This window comes from Diadema antillarum, unplaced genomic scaffold (assembly GCF_040938485.1).
Source record: "Diadema antillarum isolate AM-2024a unplaced genomic scaffold, OU_Dant_1.0 seq00000687_RagTag, whole genome shotgun sequence".
Taxonomy (NCBI): Eukaryota; Metazoa; Echinodermata; class Echinoidea; order Diadematoida; family Diadematidae; genus Diadema; species Diadema antillarum.
In genome coordinates this window covers 211080-233173 of record NW_027271592.1, presented here as the reverse complement: position 1 = coordinate 233173, position 22094 = coordinate 211080, and the positions used below count along the sequence as shown (strand labels likewise).

At 38.1% G+C, this 22094-nt stretch overlaps 1 protein-coding gene across 1 annotated transcript in view; it reads right to left on the bottom strand.

Annotated features, from left to right (window-relative positions):
* Nucleotides 1–1860: 1860 nt before the first annotated feature.
* Nucleotides 1861–22094, bottom strand: part of LOC139737231 (NXPE family member 3-like) — a 28986-nt gene continuing 8752 nt past the window's right edge. The window contains exons 3-5 of the mRNA XM_071647906.1: nucleotides 4083–4171; nucleotides 2374–2470; nucleotides 1861–1920 (exon numbers count right to left, since the gene is read on the bottom strand). Coding sequence (XP_071504007.1) covers nucleotides 1861–1920; nucleotides 2374–2470; nucleotides 4083–4171 — 246 coding nt within the window. The remainder of the gene's footprint in view (nucleotides 1921–2373; nucleotides 2471–4082; nucleotides 4172–22094) is intronic.

Below are 22094 nucleotides of genomic sequence, written 5' to 3'. Positions count from 1 at the left end.
TGTATTGTATGCTCCTTAATATTTTATATAGGTGGTTTCTAATCATCTCGCAAAAAGTTAAAATTTGAATCCCCCATCTCAACCAAAACTACACCTTACCTTTAAGGACATGATATTTAAATACAACCTCCTTCCCACGTCACAGTTAGTCGGCAGGTCTGTATAATCCTTATTATTAAAAAATAGCCGTTTTTTATATGAGTCCTGCCGAAGTTAAATCTTTGATCGAGTGAAATCTCATGATTCATAAAATTTTCTTTGTGGCAAAAATGCACCGTTTACTTATTATTCATTTATACATATTATATTCATTTAGATATCTATTCATTAATCAATTCATTTATCTATTTGTTTATTCATTTATTTGATTACTTGTTTATCTATTTATTTATATATCTAACTATTTATCTATTCATTTATTTATTCATAATATGATTTTGGGCTGATGGGCTGATTTGCAGAGGGGTCCTTGCCGTAAAATATTTAAATAGACAAACAGTCAACATCATGTCCGTAGACAAAGTAGATTATGGGCATAATGATATACTCACAAAGTCGACTCACAATAAATACAGTATTGCAAATATCAAAATACTTTAAAATCATCAAGTACATTACTTGAATATCAAATTTCTAGAAAGATGAAAAGTTTTACTTTTAGAACCAACCCTTATATTTAACATCAAATTTGGAAGAATTGTATTAAGTGGAATTTTAGGAGAAAAAAGATGGCTTGAAATAGCAAAAATATTTTCTTTTTTGGCTTCTCTTGATCATGGTGTATTGTGAACTCAAATGTAGGAATTACATCTCAAAAAAGCTGAAAGTCTCTGTTTGTTTGTTTTTATATATACATAAATATAATTATTAATGTGGTGCACGTTTCTAATCATGTCAGTAACACGCTCTTCTCAAGCAAAGAACAGACGAGATTTACTAATTTTTTAAAACTAGAAATCGAGTCTTCTGATTGGTTGGTTGGCTGAATAAGCTCAGCTCACGTGTGCTTTAGATTCGGAGCGTGACCTTCATAGCAGGCCAGCTGACATAATTCACATAGACCAATCACAAGCTTTCACAGCCAAATGAAGATATGCCATGCGGTATCAAAAATTCATTATTTTCAAAGAGAATAGAAAATGTTCACCTTTACTGTAATGCCAAATTTAAAAAGTCATATGGGCTAAAATAAAAAAAAAACTATTGCAAAATGATCACTTATAGCGAAGGTTAAAAGACATTTTCACACCACCTTAATAGACATTTCTCAAGATTTTTCATTGAAATTAACAACGCGATATGACCGCATAAGCGGATCTAGAGGGGGGGTTGGGGGTTGCAACCCCCCCCCCCAAAAAAAAAAAAAAACAAAAAAAAACAAAAAAACCTCCGGGGACAATTTTTTTTCTTTAAATCTTATCTTTTTTTTTAAACTTGTAATTTTTAATTTGGCAATGACCTCTATACCAAAAATAGTGGTGTTTTAGATGCAAGAAAACGCCATTTTCACACACAGATTTACAAAAATTCTCCCCACACCCTCCCCCCCCCCCCCCCCCTCGCTCGCTCCGCTCGCTCGGGCTCGGTCGCTACGCTCCCTCGCATACCGCCCCAACCCCCCCCCCCCCTTTATAAAAAGCTAGATCCGCCCCTGGAACGACTGATTCTTCTCGTTTATATTACTACTAGAATCAGAACAATTGATACAGATTCAAAGTATAGTTACAACAAAATAGAAAAAAGGTGTTCCAGAAAGAGCTAGCTCATAATTTATAATGCATGGACTACACAGGCCATGCATAATGTGTTATATAATCATGGACCTATAAGAGAAGGACCTTCCGGGGGACCTTTCTTTCATCACAGCTTGAGCACAACCCACACCTCACAGCACCGCACATCCTCAATACTGCTGTTCAACTAGTAAGTGAATGGCAACATTTAGAGTATACGGTACTTTATGATAGTTTACCTTTCCATTAGAACTTCACCTGTGGCCATTTATATTCTTCGTCAAGCTGTGTCTATGAAGATGGTCTCCTTCATTTCAGATAATTTTCCTATAAACTGAATTTCGAAGTATTCCCTCTGCTATATAGTGTACAAACCTTCAATTTGACATTGTTTTATGTCATTATTTTCTACGTTTCTCCTACGATTGTACCAGGCCTGCATGTTTATTAGATGTTTATGCATAGGAATCATTTATATATATGGCCTACCTTAATTATGCCGAAAACTTATCAAATTTTGTTGAATTATATTGAAAATGGAATGCAAAAAATGAAATTGATCTGAACTGAATTATTTTTTAAACCGAGCCACCAAAATGTTAAGCACTGTCTTTAGAACAAACGAAAAATCACCTCTAACGGGTGTTGTCGCCATAGACATCTCACTGGTCATTGCAGAAGGATTTCTTTCTTTGACGTCAACATAGCAGTCCTCACAGGTCAAGAAGCGTTTATACCTGTCAAAGATAAAGAAAAAAAAGTATATTACACCATATTCAGGGCTAGACAGTATCTTTTTTTAGTCTGGTGGCTCATTCGGGCCACTAAAATCTTTCAGTCTGAAATTCTGGTGGCCCGGAAGAGATATGACTGTAGTGGTCAGAAATAAAATCAAGAGTAACAGTCCATTTGAATCTTAGTTGCCCGATTGGGCAACCAAAAGATACATTTGGTGGCCCGACACCAATTCTTAGTGGTCCCGGACCATCGCTGATCTAGAGCCCTGATTACACAAATAAATACTATACATATACAATAAATGCAAGTACTTAAAGAGGAAATCCACCCCAAAATAAATAAATGTCAAAAGAAAGAGAAGAATATTCCCTATCAGAATGACAAATGACAAAAATCGGATAAGAAATAAGGAAGATATGACATTACAAAATTTCCCTTTTTTTCCGAAAAACATATCTTGACCAGTCCTTATGAATATAAGCAAGATGATGATGATGTCATGTTCTCACAATTTCTTATTCATTTCATATACAGAAATGACAAAAATCTCATACTTCAGCTGTATAAATGTAAGACTTGCCTTGAAACCACCCAAAATAAAAAAGAAGAAATTTCAACTCTGATATATCTTGATATGGAAACATGCTTTTACTTGTATAAGCTAAAAATAAATTTTTTTCCGAATTTCATATATTAGATACATGAAGAGCTGTAAGGGTATGACATCATCAAATCGCTCATTTGAATATTCATAAGAAAATGATGTGAAATTTCAAATGTCATATCTTCCTTATTTCTTATCCGATTTTTCACGTATGGAATGTCGGAGAACCTGTCTATAACGGCCACTCTCCCTTGGGGCCGCTACAGACAGATTTGACTGTATATCAGATGCCCTACTAAGACAGATGTCTACATAACGAGCCTTGTGGACTCCATGGAGTGGAATTAAGATCAATATGACAGGGCTCGACATTAGTGGTAGCCGGCGGGCCACTATAAAGTTGGTGTCGGGTCATAAAATTTATCTTTTGGTGGTCCGATCGGGCAATTAAGATTCAAAATGAACTGTTACATTATTTATGCTTTTATTTCGGGCCAACAAACTTTCAGATGTCAATTTTAGGGCCCCGAACAGCTAGTGTTGAGCCCTGATATATATATATATATATATATATATATATATATATATATACATACATATATACATACATTTAAATGGAAAAAATATCACAAAGGATCTTATATAATATATATATATATATATATATATATATATATATATATGTATATATATATATATCATAAGTAGATATCAGTATGCATGCATGCATGTATAATAACCGTTTTTCCGGAACCCTTCTTTAAAACTCTTAATCATTATTCATTAAAATCATATTAACTGATCCAGTTATCATTTACACACACACAAGTGGCTTCTTTAAGGAAAGAGAATGGATAATTTGTGATAATTACACCTAGTCATAATAAGGCACAACAACAACAACAGCAACAACAACAACTCACTCTTGGAAAAACACATATTCCTCCGGACTCAAAAATGTGTATGGCAATTTCGAGCTGAGCCTGTTATTCGAGTTATGCCAATACCAGTCCTCACAGGTTAGGTTTGGGTGTTTCGGCTTTTCACAGAACCACGGCACCACGGATCCCTTATCCGTGAAGTCGCATTCATTGCTCTAAACAATAAAAGAATAAGAACAGCAACATCAGCAATAGTCATGATGATACTGACAGTAGTAATTGCAACAATGACAATGAAAATAATACTTGATAATGAAAATAATGATAATGACAGGAATGGTATTGATGATAATTATAGCTATGATGATGGTGACGATAATGATTTGATTTGATTTGATTTGATTTGATTTGATTTGATTTGATTTGACTTATTTCCGCATTCAATCAAATACAGATTGAATACAAATTTCAAAAGCACAAAGACAAAGAATAGCAAGTGCAGTGAAATAAATCGATAACAGTACACAAATAGATACTCATGAGTGATTGCATTGAGCAGTATACATACCCAGAAACATAAATTGAAATATACAGTACTTTTCAGTAAATAACAGAGATAATTGAATGCAGGAGACCGCCATCGTAAGCGATTAAGCTTGAAATGGATGGGGGCCTCATAACTATCCAACGACACAACTCTCTTGGAGGAAAGTGATCAGGTGATGGGTGCAGTGCAGTTGCAGGTGTGAATGCAAGATGCAGTTGAAGGAAGAAAATAAAGATAGAAAAAAAACCCCAATATTTCACCATAAGTATTTGTTATCTTAACGTAATGATTGTGTCAAATACCGCTTTAGTGAAGCTTTCAAAGAATAAATACTTGAGCAAGACTTTATGTTGTCCGGGAGATTATTCCAAATGTCCGGACCCGAATGTCTGATAGATTTGTGTGTCACTAATAATTTAGGATTCAAAAGATGGAAATTTCTACATATACGAGTAGGGTACGAATGGACAGAAGTATTAAACCTAAACATGTCATTGAACGATGATGGAAGTTGATCATGAATATATTTAAACCTAATTACTGCTACTTGAATAATGTTCAAATCAAAAACCTTTAATGTTTTAAGTTCATGAAATAAAGAATCAGTATAAGCCAGGAAATGCGATCCAGTACAAATACGTATGACTTTCTTTTATAATTTGAAAATAGAATTTATTTTGTAGAGCCGCAAGTTCCCCATACAATATTACAATAACTACAATACAATGATACAATATAAATACAATGATACAATAAATATACACTGATGATTAAGATAAACAACCCATTATTAACATTACAATTGTCATCGTCACAGAAGTAATGGTCAAGGCAACAAGAGGGCCTTGAGTCTTTCATTATTGTTGATATTTTGAAATTTTGGGGTATGAAGACGCACGTTTGACGCCGTGCACCAACGCCATGCACCTTCCAAGTATCCACCACTTCAGTATAGTCCTCCACTATTTACGCTGGAGCCATTTTTTTTTTTTTTTTACGTGTGAAAAATCTCCAGCGTATCTCTCCGAATCCCATAGCCAATGAATACAAAGAACGTCATCTTCCAATTTTCGAATTCGTTGGGCATTCGCTCTAGTGTGATGGGGCCATTAGAGCCTGACGAAGGATGATCCTCCAGCTGACTAGCTATACTTCATCTATTGAAGGACAAACCTCCAGCTGCCTTGGTCTGGCAATTCTGAAAGAGTCTTCAGCTACTCAACAGAATAATCTCGTGCAGGATGTAATCCAGCTCCGAAAAGCCCGATGTAATGCTGGGAGATCTCATAGCTGCCCAGGTAGTCCGATCTGTTGCAGGATGCAACTTGATTTCGTACAGCCTCTTGCAAGATGATCCTTCCGCTGCCTACATCTAGCCTGACGTGATAATGAAGCATCCTCCAACTGCCTGACAGCTCTCATCCCAGCAGAATAGGCACTTGAAGAAGATCCTCGAGAGATACCTTATGACCCACATGATCATGATGATGCAGGTTGATTTTAGCCCGCTTACCGCACCCTGATCTGATGGTCTTGAATGCTACACGGCTAGCCTCTTCGGAGCTAATACAGCTCTACCACAGGCCCTGTCATCTTGAAATAAACCCCAGTATTGTCAAGTACCCATTAATTTATACGCCTGGGTCAAGAGGGACATTGCGGACAATACACCTCGATCACGGATGAATACACCAGGCAAGATTTGAACCCAAACCTTATGTTTATAGATGATAATAAAAGTAATAGTATACATTGTATATCATTAAGCGCTTAACATCGTATTTTAAGCGCTATGAAAGTGAAAACAGAGAAAAAACAAGGGAAGTAGAAAATGAAATTAACAAATGAAGACCTTTTAACCAAAAGGCGCTAAATCAATTGAAAAATGATGGATTCAGCACCTTTTGGAACCAAACTCTTCAAATACATTTGCATATAACTACATGAGACAATATATATCGACAAAACTTACAACTACTACTACTACTACCGCAAGCATTTTAAAGACTGCCTGAAAAGACACTCTTCAGGGAGTGACTTAAATGATTCTAAGGTATTGGTCTCTTGGATACTGATAGGGAGATTGTTCCATAGTGAAGTGGCAAGATAGGAAAAAAACACGATCCCCATAAAGTGTTTATACTGGTACAAGGTCCGGGGGATAATTGGAGATTGGCAGTGGTGGTGGAAAGAAGACGTCTGGTTGTGGAGGACGATGATGAAGAGCGCAGAGAAACGAAATCTTGAAGATAGGATGGAGCAAGGTTGTGATTGATTTTGAAGATGAGAAGGAGAATTTTGAAGATGATTCTGTCTTGGATCTGAAGCCAGTGAAGGAACCGTAAGATTGGGATGATAACGATGATCCGACTTTTTAGTTCGCGTGATAAGTCCAGCTGCAGTGTTTTGTATTCAGTGAAGGGGTGCTATGTGGGAGTTCGGGAGACCAGCAAGAAGACCATTGCAGTAATCCAAGTGTGAAGAGGTAAATACATGCACTAATCGGTCGGTAGATGACTTATCGAGATAATAACATCACCTTATCTTTCCAATTTTACAAACACCGTATGAGGCAGATCGACAGCACATTTGTAATCTGATGATTGAGAGTCACGTATCCTATATTGTCGAGAGTGACCTCGAGGTCTCGAACACCCTCAGAAGAAGTCAAAAGATGACAAATAGTCGGTATTATGAAATCTGAATGACAATGAAGCATTTTAGTTGTTAGTTCAGTGAGCTTCCGTTTATTCTCATATTTCACTGAAGCCTTTTTACACTTGTGTTTCTTAACCCCGTACTTTCTCTGACCTAGGACTATCGTTAGTCCCGTACCAATTTTTTTCAGCTTTTTACACTTGCCAATAAATCCCGTACTAAGCTCTTGTCCTGGGCTAAGGAGAAAATTGACCTTTTTACACTCGTATTTCTTAGTCCCGTACTTTCCAAACCACATGAATATTCATGATTACGCTGTGCACTGTACAAGTACACGCACGCACCGGCAGCACTTGATTACCTCGTTTCTGATTGGTCAGTGGGGGTCGGACTTCGTCTCCGTCGCTTAGCCCCGGATTATTTTTCGTTCTGTTTACACTCGCTTGCTTGGCACCGCAATTGCGGTGCTAACCCTGCTATTTTGCAGGGCCAGATAGTACGGGATTATCGGTGGGGCTAGCCCACTTTGGCCAAAAACAAGTGTAAACAGAAAGTGGGCTAAGGAAAGTCCGGTACCAACGGTGGGGCTAAGCCCCCCCCCCCCCCTAGCCCCACCGTTGGTACGGGACTAAGCAAAAATTTGCAAGTGTAAAAAGCCCTTGAGTCGAAAATCCAGTTGGCTACCCGTTCAGCCAAATGGTACCGGTTGGATGTGGAAATTGTTAATATAATCAATTGGTATCAACTGGTATCCATTCAACTGGAATCAACTGGTATCAACTGGAGGCAACTGGAAGCAACTGGCATCCAGTTGACAAATTTGATTATGTGTTGAGTTATTTTTGAGGTATTGGTGTTTACCAGAACAAATGAATCAGCTAGTGTTAAAGCCTATACATAAAGGTACAGCTACACCCTCTACCTAGCTAGTACCAGGAATATTACATTTATTTACATAGGGGCATTTAGTTGTAATGCTTTAAAGGGAACACAAACCCCAAAAGCAATGTGGATCGAGTGAAAGCAGTAACATCAGTCGAACACATTAGTGAAAGTTTGAGGAAAATCGGACAATCGATGCAAAAGTTATGAATTTTTAAAGTTTTGGTGTTGGAACTGCTGGGTAAGGAGACTGCTCACACGTAAATATTCATAAATGAATGATACACGCCAAAAAATCAAAATAACAACAACGTATGAGAGTACAACAATATAAAGAAAATATAAAGGCAATTCAATAAAAATTCATTTTTCATGAAAATTACACATTCCATCAACTTGATACTGACATATGTTAGGGGTAGCAATTATTCCCCTACTTTCTGAAAGCGGTTAGTCAAGTACTCTTTCATTTTGCTAGAAAAGTGAGTTTTTGTGGAATTCCCTTTATATTTTCTTTATATTATTGTCCACTCATACGTCATAACCTCTAGTAGTCTCCTCATCCAGTGGTTCCAACACCAAAACTTAAAAAATTCATAACTTTTGCATCGATTGTCCGATTTTCCTCAAACTTTCACTGATATGTTCTACTAATGTTGCTGCTTTCACTCAATCCACATTTCTCTTAGGGTTTATGTTCCCTTTAAGGTATGGTAACCAAGTAGACTACACTTTTATCACAAAACAATGAAATTATCTCTTTATAACACAAGTTGAAATTGTGAATGAAATTAGATAGATTTTCTAATACAGCTCAAAGTGTATAAAAACATTAAATGTAACCGGTTTTTATCTATTTCCACGAATAGAATTTGAATAGCTTTATATGAATATCCATGCCCAGTAGAACCAGTAAAACCAATAGAAATCAACTGGAATCAACTGGTATCAAAATTTCAATGCTGGTTAATGGGTCTTGATCGTGGATGAACTGATAAGCAAGTCCAGTCAGGTATTCAAGTGTCAACTCACTATTTACACATAAACACCCCCCCCCCACACACACACACACACTGCACACACACACACACACAATGGTCTACATGCAGTTTGCCAGTTGAAATGTCAACTGACTTCAATTGGTACCAGTTGAATCCACTTGTTTTGTTTTTTGACCAAGCTTGGTCCAGCTTGGTCCAGCTTGTTCCAAATTGTTTCAACTGGAGTCAATTACAGTGTGGTATGTTTTTAGGGCAGCGTGCCGGTTTATTCCACTTGTTTCAACTTGAGTCAACTAGAGGGAAACTGGCAAATAATACACCAGTTTAGTCAACTGAATTCAAAAAGTAGAATTCAACTGGGATCAATTGGAACTGGCATCAGCTGGTACCATGCTAAGACCTCAACTGGTATCAACTGGTAGACAGTAAGATTTTGACTTTATTAACTGGTACCAGTAAGCCTGCAACTGATGTCAACTTATACCAGTAGACTGCAACTGGTATCAAGTGGTACACAGTCAGACTTGAACTGTTGTTAACTGGTACCAGTAATACTTCAACTGGCATTAATTGTTAGCAACTATTGCACAGTCAGACTTAACTTGAACTAGTATCAACTCGTACCAGTAGACTTTTACTGCCATCAACTGGTACCAGTAGACTTTTACTGGTATCAACTGGTAACCAAGGTGACTTCAACAGATATAAGCTGGTACAAGTGTGACTTCAACTGATATCAACTTATACCAGTAGAATTCAACTGGTATCAAGTGGTACACAGTCAGACTTGAACTGTTGTTAACTGGTACCAGTAATACTTCAATTGGCATTAATTGTTAGCAACTATTGCACAGTCAGACTTAACTTGAACTAGTATCAACTCGTACCAGTAGACTTTTACTGCCATCAACTGATACCAGTGGACTTTTACTGGTATCAACTGGTAACCAAGGTGACTTCAACAGATATAAGCTGGTACAGGTGTGGCTTCAACTGATATCAACTGGTTTCAATGAGAAGTGTTTATTTCTTTACTGGAAAGTTGGAGTTGCCTTCTAGTTTCAAGGCCATTTCAGGCCAGTTAAAAACCAGTAGAGACTAGTCAAAAACGGTTACTGGTTTCTACTGCTTTGTGCTGGTTTTTCGACCTGGGAATGGCATAGACCTAGTCTTATTAACATGGCCCCTCTTGATCAGATGAGCTGAACCATAGCCTTATCCACTCTCTCACGGTTCTCCCACTGATGCAAGAAGATTCTCGAGACGGATGTGTGAGAATGGAGTGTGCTTTGTCAGAATGTATTCAACAAATGCTTTGAAAAGCTGACAGCGTCTCACGTTGAGGCAGTGTAGCATGTCGTAAGTCATGTTTTCAATGCCACGAGTTCCTTCAAAATTGCCATTGCTATCAAAAGATCACGAAAATTGAACGGAAGGTTACTTCCTCAAACTCAAGTCGCAATGCAACCTCATGCATGGTCCAAGTAACTCCCACGCGTGATGGATCATTCCAGATCAATTTCAACAATGGAAGGTAATGGAGGGTGTCAAGTGTGTTGTTCTTAACTATTACAAAAGGAAGTATGTCTACTTGAGCTAACCATATTATATTATTAAAAAAGCAGATCACAAAGGACACCATAACTTCTCGAACAGTGGACTCTCTTCTGCAAATACAGAGGCGGTTATGTAAACACATCGGTTGACCAAAATTATACATGAAAAACACCCACTCTGTTGTTATGGTGACCATGAAATATGTTATTACGTCTTGGCTATCATTCTCTTGTTTGCAACGGAGGAAACACACTCGATGACCTTTGACCTGAAGTAGAGACACATTTCGTCTATGACATGCGTATACAAACAAACACAAGGCTGTCATGTTTTTGTGTGCATTACAAGGCTGATTGCAAACTGAAATTACCCTACATGGAAAGCTATGCATATATAGTGCGAGTTTTTTGTGTTTTTTTTTTACTTATCATTATTTCAAAGAATGCTTGTGTTTCTTCCAACTAATGACACACAATATTATTTCATGTTTTGTGGGGATTTGCAATGTGATAATAGTTTATGGTGCCATCGAAAGTTTATAATCCTTAATTAAGTTAAACTTAAACGGCGAGGGGTAACTTTTGGGATTTTTGTGGTGTGGTGGGGGTCTTGTATGCCCCCTTTCCCTCCTAGACCTCACGAATAGTCGGCATGTTAACCAGAGGAACATGGACGGATTAATTATTGTGTAGAATGTGATATCATGTTGCGCCTTTGTTATTGTTTTGAATGAGGTATTTAGTATTGTGCGATTTTGTAATATCTTATGTACATTTCTTTTTATATCCTTTTTGTCTTTCTATATCCTTTTTTCAACTTTTTTTAAATTCAAATTAAATCTTTTTTCTCGGAATTTTCAGCATTGAATACATATCACAAATGAAATACATTCATTTTTTTTTCAACACAATGAGGCATCCAGTGTGTACGTCAAAAACGTATCCAATTGAAATTTACGCGTACACTGGGCTGGTAGCAGATTGAAGGAAAGAATAAGAAAACAAGTCAATTAGGGTCTACTCAGGATAGTGATACCAGTTATCTGACTGAATTATGGTATATGTATTGGGAATGTGAATGCAGAAGACTGTCGTCAAATAATCATATAGCTTGACGATACGACAAGCTTGAAGATACGACAGCCTTGAAAGAGAAGAAAAACGGGCAAAACATTCAATATGTAGGTCCTATACTTATCGAAACAGAAGAAAATAAGGGGAAAACGCCAGAATGTCAGGTATTCTGTCACCACATTGCAGTGTCAACAAAAATTGTATAGATACTAGAGAGTAAGGTGAGTGTGGTGAGTGCTGGTGTAAGTGAATATGCCCAGCAGGCACGCGATACGAGGTGCCATTTACAATAATTAAAACTTAATTGCGTTTATTAAATAGTTTGATGTAGAGAGACTTGGGGGGGGGGGCATAAACAAAAAGAAAATAGACCACTTTATGGTTACAACAGTTAGATATAGAGTAACCCCCATAATTTGATATAATGTACTTTTTCATGTTTTCTTTGAAAGAAAAAAGTGATATACATGATTTAAGTCGTTCGGGCAGAGAATTCCATACCCAGTCCATGGTCATGGTGTCGCATATAGATCTATGGGCGACAAGTAACATACATACAGATACATACAAGTAACATACATACAGCGACATAGAAGTAGTAATTTGTCGATGGATTTGAACATAAAAATAGCGGATTCAATTCAATTCAATTCATTTATTTTTCATACTTCTCATTTATGAACTTTAAAACAGAAATCAAAACAAGTTCTTTTTACCTTGTAAACAATGTGCAGAAAACAAACGATATATATGGTGATAACACAGTAATTACATGTAATGATAACTGGTCAAAAACGAAATCGAAATGGGGTTGATCAAAGAGAAGTATGAAGGGACCTAAATGAAAGCAAGCTTGTTTGGCTGTAAGCCCCGAGTAATCAGTGTTTGTGAAAAAGAAACGGAGAACGGATAGAAGATAAGACCAGATGATGTAATGGTGCCAAGTAAAAAAAAGCGGGGTATGCCTATGTGATAAAAAAGAAGAAGAAAAAAAAATATACTAAAATGTGAACCATTACTGTGACCGAGCTATCATTGGTTTCCGGAGTACAACATGATTTGCGTAATTATAAAGCCTACTTTGGTATAGAACACTATAAACTGTTGTTGCGTTAAAACTATCGCAAGGATATGATCAGCAAGACACAAAAAGTAACATGTACAGCTATTAAGTCATTTGGCGCCTGCCTTCAAGCTCTGAATAGAAAGTTAGAGAGAGGCAGAGGGAAAGAGGAAGAGAGGGAAACGAAGTAGAATGTGGAATTGCTAATGATGAATTCGGAGAGCCTGACGGCAAGACCCAAAATGGAATCTGCAGCGTGTTGACAAGAATGTTTGATCGGACAATAACATACCACAATATTACATAAGACATTGCAATTATTCAGTTTTCTGCAAGATATACACTCAATAAAGACTCTTTTAATTTGCGTTTAAAAGAATATAAAGACGAGCAGCTTGTTATTTCTGGGGAGAGGTCATTCCAGTGTCTAGGGCCCGTATACATTATCGGTTTTTTTAGCGAAAATTGTTCGAGTACGTGGAAGATGAAATGCGTCACTTTGGCGGGTAGGATAATTATGAATCAAATAGTTTTTCCTGAACATGCGAGTAAAAACATCCGTAACTCCTTGGCACAAAATTTATACATAAATATGCCGACGTTGTAACTGAATAAATCTGATGTTTTCAGTATCTTATTTTTGAAAAATAGATCATTCGTGTGGGACAAATATCCGACATTATGGTTGATATTTCTGATGGCGCGTTTTTGAATACGGAACAGTATATCAAACAGATTTCTAGGTGCATTCCCCCACACAGTTACGGAGTAATCAAAGTAGAATAAAGATTAAGCAGAATTTGACTTGGAAAAACACTCTTCAGTTTATTAAGAACACCCGTGTTTTAGAAATAATATTACTTAAATAACTGACGTGGGATTTCCAAGATAAATCACTATCAATAAAAAGCCCTAGAAATTTCATGCTACTAACTTGATTTAATTCAATAACGTAATGAGTGGGAGAATATGATTGTGTCAAATACCGCTTTAGTGAAGCTTTCAAAGAATAAATACTTGAGCAAGACTTTATGTTGTCCGGGAGATTATTCCAAATGTCCGGACCCGAATGTCTGATAGATTTGTGTGTCACTAATAATTTAGGATTCAAAAGATGGAAATTTCTACATATACGAGTAGGGTACGAATGGACAGAAGTATTAAACCTAAACATGTCATTGAACGATGATGGAAGTTGATCATGAATATATTTAAACATAATTACTGCTACTTGAATAATATTCAAATCAAAAACCTTTAATGTTTTAAGTTCATGAAATAAAGAATCAGTATAAGCCAAGAAATGCGATCCAGTACAAATACGTATGACTTTCTTTTATAATTTGAAAATAGAATTTATTTTGTAGAGCCGCAAGTTCCCCATACAATATTACAATAACTACAATACAATGATACAATATAGATACAATGTTATACAATAAATATACACTGATGATTAAGATAAACAACCCATTATTAACATTACAATTGTCATCGTCACAGAAGTAATGGTCAAGGCAACAAGAGGGCCTTGAGTCTTTCATTATTGTTGATATTATGAAATTTTGGGGTATGAAGACGCACGTTTGACGCCGTGCACCAACGCCATGCACCTTCCAAGTATCCACCACTTCAGTATAGTCCTCCACTATTTTACGCTGGAGCCATTTTTTTTTTTAACGTGTGAAAAATCTCCAGCGTATCTCTCCGAATCCCATAGCCAATGAATACAAAGAACGTCATCTTCCAATTTTTCGAATTCGTTGGGCATTCGCTGTAGTGTGACGGGGCCTTTAGAGCCTGACGCAGGATGATCCTCCAGCTGACTAGCTATACTTCATCTATTGAAGGACAAACCTCCAGCTGCCTTGGTCTGGCAATTCTGAAAGAGTCTTCAGCTACTCAACAGAATAATCTCGTGCAGGATGTAATCCAGCTCCGAAAAGCCCGATGTAATGCTGGGAGATCTCATAGCTGCCCAGGTAGTCCGATCTGTTGCAGGATGCAACTTGATTTCGTACAGCCTCTTGCAAGATGATCCTTCCGCTGCCTACATCTAGCCTGACGTGATAATGAAGCATCCTCCAACTGCCTGACAGCTCTCATCCCAGCAGAATAGGCACTTGAAGAAGATCCTCGAGAGATACCTTATGACCCACATGATCATGATGATGCAGGTTGATTTTAGCCCGCTTACCGCACCCTGATCTGATGGTCTTGAATGCTACACGGCTAGCCTCTTCGGAGCTAATACAGCTCTACCACAGGCCCTGTCATCTTGAAATAAACCCCAGTATTGTCAAGTACCCATTAATTTATACGCCTGGGTCAAGAGGGACATTGCGGACAATACACCTCGATCACGGATGAATACACCAGGCAAGATTTGAACCCAAACCTTATGTTTATAGATGATAATAAAAGTAATAGTATACATTGTATATCATTAAGCGCTTAACATCGTATTTTAAGCGCTATGAAAGTGAAAACAGAGAAAAAACAAGGGAAGTAGAAAATGAAATTAACAAATGAAGACCTTTTAACCAAAAGGCGCTAAATCAATTGAAAAATGATGGATTCAGCACCTTTTGGAACCAAACTCTTCAAATACATTTGCATATAACTACATGAGACAATATATATCGACAAAACTTACAACTACTACTACTACTACTGCAAGCATTTTAAAGACTGCCTGAAAAGACACTCTTCAGGGAGTGACTTAAATGATTCTAAGGTATTGGTCTCTTGGATACTGATAGGGAGATTGTTCCATAGTGAAGTGGCAAGATAGGAAAAAAACACGATCCCCATAAAGTGTTTATACTGGTACAAGGTCCGGGGGATAATTGGAGATTGGCAGTGGTGGTGGAAAGAAGACGTCTGGTTGTGGAGGACGATGATGAAGAGCGCAGAGAAACGAAATCTTGAAGATAGGATGGAGCAAGGTTGTGATTGATTTTGAAGATGAGAAGGAGAATTTTGAAGATGATTCTGTCTTGGATCTGAAGCCAGTGAAGGAACCGTAAGATTGGGATGATAACGATGATCCGACTTTTTAGTTCGCGTGATAAGTCCAGCTGCAGTGTTTTGTATTCAGTGAAGGGGTGCTATGTGGGAGTTCGGGAGACCAGCAAGAAGACCATTGCAGTAATCCAAGTGTGAAGAGGTAAATACATGCACTAATCGGTCGGTAGATGACTTATCGAGATAATAACATCACCTTATCTTTCCAATTTTACAAACACCGTATGAGGCAGATCGACAGCACATTTGTAATCTGATGATTGAGAGTCACGTATCCTATATTGTCGAGAGTGACCTCGAGGTCTCGAACACCCTCAGAAGAAGTCAAAAGATGACAAATAGTCGGTATTATGAAATCTGAATGACAATGAAGCATTTTAGTTGTTAGTTCAGTGAGCTTCCGTTTATTCTCATATTTCACTGAAGCCCTTTTTACACTTGTGTTTCTTAACCCCGTACTTTCTCTGACCTAGGACTATCGTTAGTCCCGTACCAATTTTTTTCAGCTTTTTACACTTGCCAATAAATCCCGTACTAAGCTCATGTCCTGGGCTAAGGAGAAAATTGACCTTTTTACACTCGTATTTCTTAGTCCCGTACTTTCCAAACCACATGAATATTCATGATTACGCTGTGCACTGTACAAGTACACGCACGCACCGGCAGCACTTGATTACCTCGTTTCTGATTGGTCAGTGGGGGTCGGACTTCGTCTCCGTCGCTTAGCCCCGGATTATTTTTCGTTCTGTTTACACTCGCTTGCTTGGCACCGCAATTGCGGTGCTAACCCTGCTATTTTGCAGGGCCAGATAGTACGGGATTATTGGTGGGGCTAGCCCACTTTGGCAAAAACAAGTGTAAACAGAAAGTGGGCTAAGGAAAGTGCGGTACCAACGGTGGGGCTAAGCCCCCCCCCCCCCAGCCCCACCGTTGGTACGGGACTAACCAAAAATTTGCAAGTGTAAAAAGCCCTTGAGTCGAAAATCCAGTTGGCTGCCCGTTCAGCCAAATGGTACCGGTTGGATGTGGAAATTGTTAATATAATCAATTGGTATCAACTGGTATCCATTCAACTGGAATCAACTGGTATCAACTGGAGGCAACTGGAAGCAACTGGCATCCAGTTGACAAATTTGATTATGTGTTGAGTTATTTTTGAGGTATTGGTGTTTACCAGAACAAATGAATCAGCTAGCGTTAAAACCTATACATAAAGGTACAGCTACACCCTCTACCTAGCTAGTACCAGGAATATTACATTTATTTACATAAGGGCTTTTTACACTTGTAAATTTTTGCTTAGCCCCGGACCAACGGTGGGGCTAAGGGGGGGGGGGGGCCTTAGCCCCACCGTTGGTACGGGACTATCCTTAGCCCACTTTCTGTTTACACTCGTTTTTGCCAAAGTGGGCTAGCCCCACCGATAGTATGGTACTATCTGGCCCTGCAAAATAGCAGGGGTTAGCACCGCAATTGCGGTGCCAAGCAAGTGAGTATAAACAGAACGAAAAAATAATCCTGGGCTAAGCGACGGAGACGAAGTCCGACCCTCACTGACCAATCAGAAACGAGGCAATTAAGTGCTGCCGATGCGTGCGTTTACGTGTACAGTACACAGCGTAATCATGAATATTCATGTGGTTTGGAAAGTCCGGGGCTAAGAAATACGAGTGTAAAAAGGTCAGTTTTCTCCTTAGCCCCGGACAAGAGATAGTACGGGACTAATTGGCCAGTGTAAAAAGCTGAAAAAATTGGTACGGGACTAACGATAGTCCTGGGTCAGAGAAAGTCCGGGGTTAAGAAACACAAGTGTAAAAAGCCCTATAGGGGCATTTAGTTGTAATGCTTTAAGGTATGGTAACCAAGTAGACTACACTTTTATCATAAAACAATGAAATTATCTCTTTATAACACAAGTTGAAATTGTGAATGAAATTAGATAGATTTTCTAATACAGCTCAAAGTGTATAAAAAACATTAAATGTTACCGGTTTTTATCTATTTCCACGAATAGAATTTAAATAGCTTTATATGAATATCCATGCCCAGTAGAACCAGTAAAACCAATAGAAATCAACTGGAATCAACTGGTATCAAAATTTCAATGCTGGTTAATGGGTCTTGATCGTGGATGAACTGATAAGCAAGTCCAGTCAGGTATTCAAGTGTCAACTCACTATTTACACATAAACACCCCCCCCCACACACACACCCACACACTGCACACACACACACACACACACACACACACAATGGTCTACATGCAGTTTGCCAGTTGAAATGTCAACTGACTTCAATTGGTGCCAGTTGAATCCACTTGTTTTGTGTTTTTGACCAAGCTTGGTCCAGCTTGGTCCAGCTTGTTCCAAATTGTTTCAACTGGAGTCAATTACAGTGTGGTATGTTTTTAGGGCAGCGTGCCGGTTTATTCCACTTGTTTCAACTTGAGTCAACTAGAGGGAAACTGGCAAATAATACACCAGTTTAGTCAACTGAATTCAAAAAGTAGAATTCAACTGGGATCAATTGGAACTGGCATCAGCTGGTACCATGCTAAGACCTCAACTGGTATCAACTGGTAGACAGTAAGATTTTGACTTTATTAACTGGTACCAGTAAGCCTGCAACTGATGTCAACTTATACCAGTAGACTGCAATTGGTATTAACTGGTACCAGTGAGACTTGAACTGGTTTCAACTGGGAAACCAGTAAAACTTCAACTAATATCATCTTATACCAGTAGAATTCAACTGGTATCAAGTGGTACACAGTCAGACTTGAACTGTTGTTAACTGGTACCAGTAATACTTCAACTGGCATTAATTGTTAGCAACTATTGCACAGTCAGACTTAACTTGAACTAGTATCAACTCGTACCAGTAGACTTTTACTGCCATCAACTGGTACCAGTAGACTTTTACTGGTATCAACTGGTAACCAAGGTGACTTCAACAGATATAAGCTGGTACAAGTGTGACTTCAACTGATATCAACTTATACCAGTAGAATTCAACTGGTATCAAGTGGTACACAGTCAGACTTGAACTGTTGTTAACTGGTACCAGTAATACTTCAATCAGACTTAACTTGAACTAGTATCAACTGGTACCAATAGACTTACTTGAACTAGTATCAACTGGTACCAGTAGACTTTTACTGGTATCAACTGGTACCAGTAGACTTTTACTGGTATAAACTGGTACCAGTATACTTTTACTGGTATCAACTGGTAACCAAGGTGACTTCAACAGATATAAGCTGGTACAAGTGTGACTTCAACTGATATCAACTGGTTTCAATGAGAAGTGTTTATTTCTTTACTGGAAAGTTGGAGTTGCCTTCTAGTTTCAAGGCCAGTTCAGGCCAGTTGAAAACCAGTAGAGACTAGTCAAAAACGGTTACTGGTTTCTACTGCTTTGTGCTGGTTTTTCGACCTGGGAATGGCATAGACCTAGTCTTATTAACATGGCCCCTCTTGAGCAGATGAACTGAACTATAGCCTTATCCACTCTCTCACGGTTCTTCCACTCATGCAATAAGATTCTTGAGACGGATGTGTGAGAATGGAGTGTGCTTTGTCAGAATATATTCAACAAATGCTTTGAAAACACTGAAAGCGTCTCACGTTGAGGCAGTGGAGCATGTCGTAAGTAATGTTTTCAATGCTACGAGTTCCTTCGAAATTGCCATTGCTATCAAAAGATCACGAAAATTGAACGGAGGGTTACTTCCTCAAACTCATGTCGCAATGCAACCTCATGCATGGTCCGAGTAACTCCCATGCAAGGAAGATCATTCCAGATCAATATCACCAATGGAAGGTAATGGAGGGTGTCAAGTGTATTGTTCTTAAAGGACAAGTTCACCTTCATAAACATAAGGATTGAGAGAATGCAACAATATTAGTAGAACACTACAATGGTTTACATCGTACCTTACAGGACGCTCTCTACGTGTCGTCACTAGGGAAAGTTCTCTGAGCCTCATACTGTAAGATACGGAGTCCCTCAGGCTCGGTGCTTGGGCCTCAACTCTTCACAATGTACATCAGACCTGTCGCTGATATCATCAGACGACATGGCCTACGATATCATCTGTACGCTGACGATACACAAATTTACTGTACTTTCGATCCACGCAATCCTGCCAGTCTGAACGAAGCCCGGATTAAACTGGAGGAATGCATCCATGAGTTAAGGCACTGGATGGCGAGTAATATGTTGAAGTTAAATGAGGACAAAACTCAAAGCATTGTTCTCTCATCTAGTAGACTACGCCCTACGGGAGATACAAGCATTCGGCTTGGAAACACTACTGTCAATGTATCACACACTGTAAAAAATCTAGGTGTTCATTTTGACCAGATACTGTCGATGACAGATCATGTCAGTAGAGTGTGCCAGACAGCAAACCTCCATCTGAGAAACATATCTCATGTTCGAAAGTATCTTACAGAAGATGCATGTAACCATGCAGTGCGCTCTCTAGTTCTGAGCAGGCTTGATTATGGAAATTCTCTGCTGGCAAATATGAATGTCAGTGATGTGAAAAGACTCCAAAAAGTCCAAAATCGAGCGGCTCGCCGAGAAGATCCCCGAGTGCTCCTTTACTGAAGCAGTTACACTGGCTCCCCATCAAAGAGCGTATCGATTTCAAACTAGCCCTCCTTGTCTATAAATGCATGATGAATACCGCTCCTCAATACCTATCCAACCTACTAACCACCCCTACAGCCACCAGATATCAACTCCGGTCACAAAATGATAAGACAGTCCCACAAATCCCACAAGCAAAAACCAACGCTTTCGAACGTACATTTTCACATGCTGGATCTGTTGTCTGGAACACTCTACCAAAACAACTCCGTCTATGTGATTCAGAGGAAATGTTTAGAAGGAAACTCAAGACTGAACTATTTCAATTGTAACTACTAAGTATGTTCCTATGCTTTGTGAATGTTGTTTGTTGATGTATGTACAGCGCTTTGATCAGGTCCTGTAAAAGCGCTCAATAAGAAATAGTTATTATTATTATTATTATTATTATGGATACCGTGAAATATGTTATTATGTCTTGACTATCATTCTTTCGTTTATCAACGGAGGAAACACACTCGATGACTTTTGACCTGCTGAAGTAGAGACATATTTCGTCTATGACGTGTGTATACAAACCAACCCAAGGCTGTCATGTTTTTGTGTGCATTACAAGGCTGATTGCAAACTGAAATTACCCTACATGGAAAGCTATACATCTATAATGCGAGTTTTTTTTATTTACTTATCATTTTTTCAGAGAATGCTTGTGTTTCTTCCAACTAATGACACACAATATCATTTCATGTTTTGTGTGGATTTGCATGTGATAATAGTTTATGGTGCCATTGAAAGTTTATAATAATATGCCTTAATTAAGTTAACTCAAATGCCGACGGGTAACTTTGGAATTTTCGTTGTGGTGGTCATCAATGGTGGTGGGGGTCTTGTAGCCCTTTTTGGTTTACAATAGTTAGATATAGAGTAATCCCCATAATTTGATATGATATGCTTTTTCATGTTTTCTTTGAAAGAAAAAAAGTGATATACATGATTTAATTCGTTCCGGCAGAGAATTCCATACCCAGTCTAAGGTCATGGTTTCAGATAGATCTATGGGCGACAAGTAACATACATACAGATACATACAAGTAACATACGTACAGTGTCATAGCAGTAGTAATTTGTTGATGGATTTGAACATAAAAATAGCGGATTGATAGGTATGACAATAATATACTTTTAATATTTTCAGTTGTTTAAATGATTGGTATGGACTATTAAGCTGAATGTGTGCAAATTCGGATGGCTTTATTCTGCAAATGAATAATGAATTAATTTTGGATTTATTACAGTTACCCCATACAATATTACATTAATTGATAATATGACTGTGGTAAAACCAAAGAATCATACAAGATTAAAAGAACGTTCTTCGTTCTATGTGAAAATGCGTTCCAACCTACTAAGAATACCAATCGCTTTTGAAATCGAAGCACAAACATTTGTTTTATTTTTAACATGCTCGTTCTTAGTTTTTCCTTTTCTGTCAGTTTTCCCTACGCATTTCTCTTTTCTCTTATTCATATTTATTCATTTATTTATTCAAATTGATACCTAATGTTTAGTATGTACATGTATTGTACCGAAAATAGTACCACATGAAATGTACTAATGAAGGTGTAACATATATATGGAAATGGCATTGATTTATGGAAGGAAGCGTTGGATAACACCCCAGCAAATGCTGTAAATACACAATTTGAGGGCGCTGCTCAGCGGGCGACCACCACC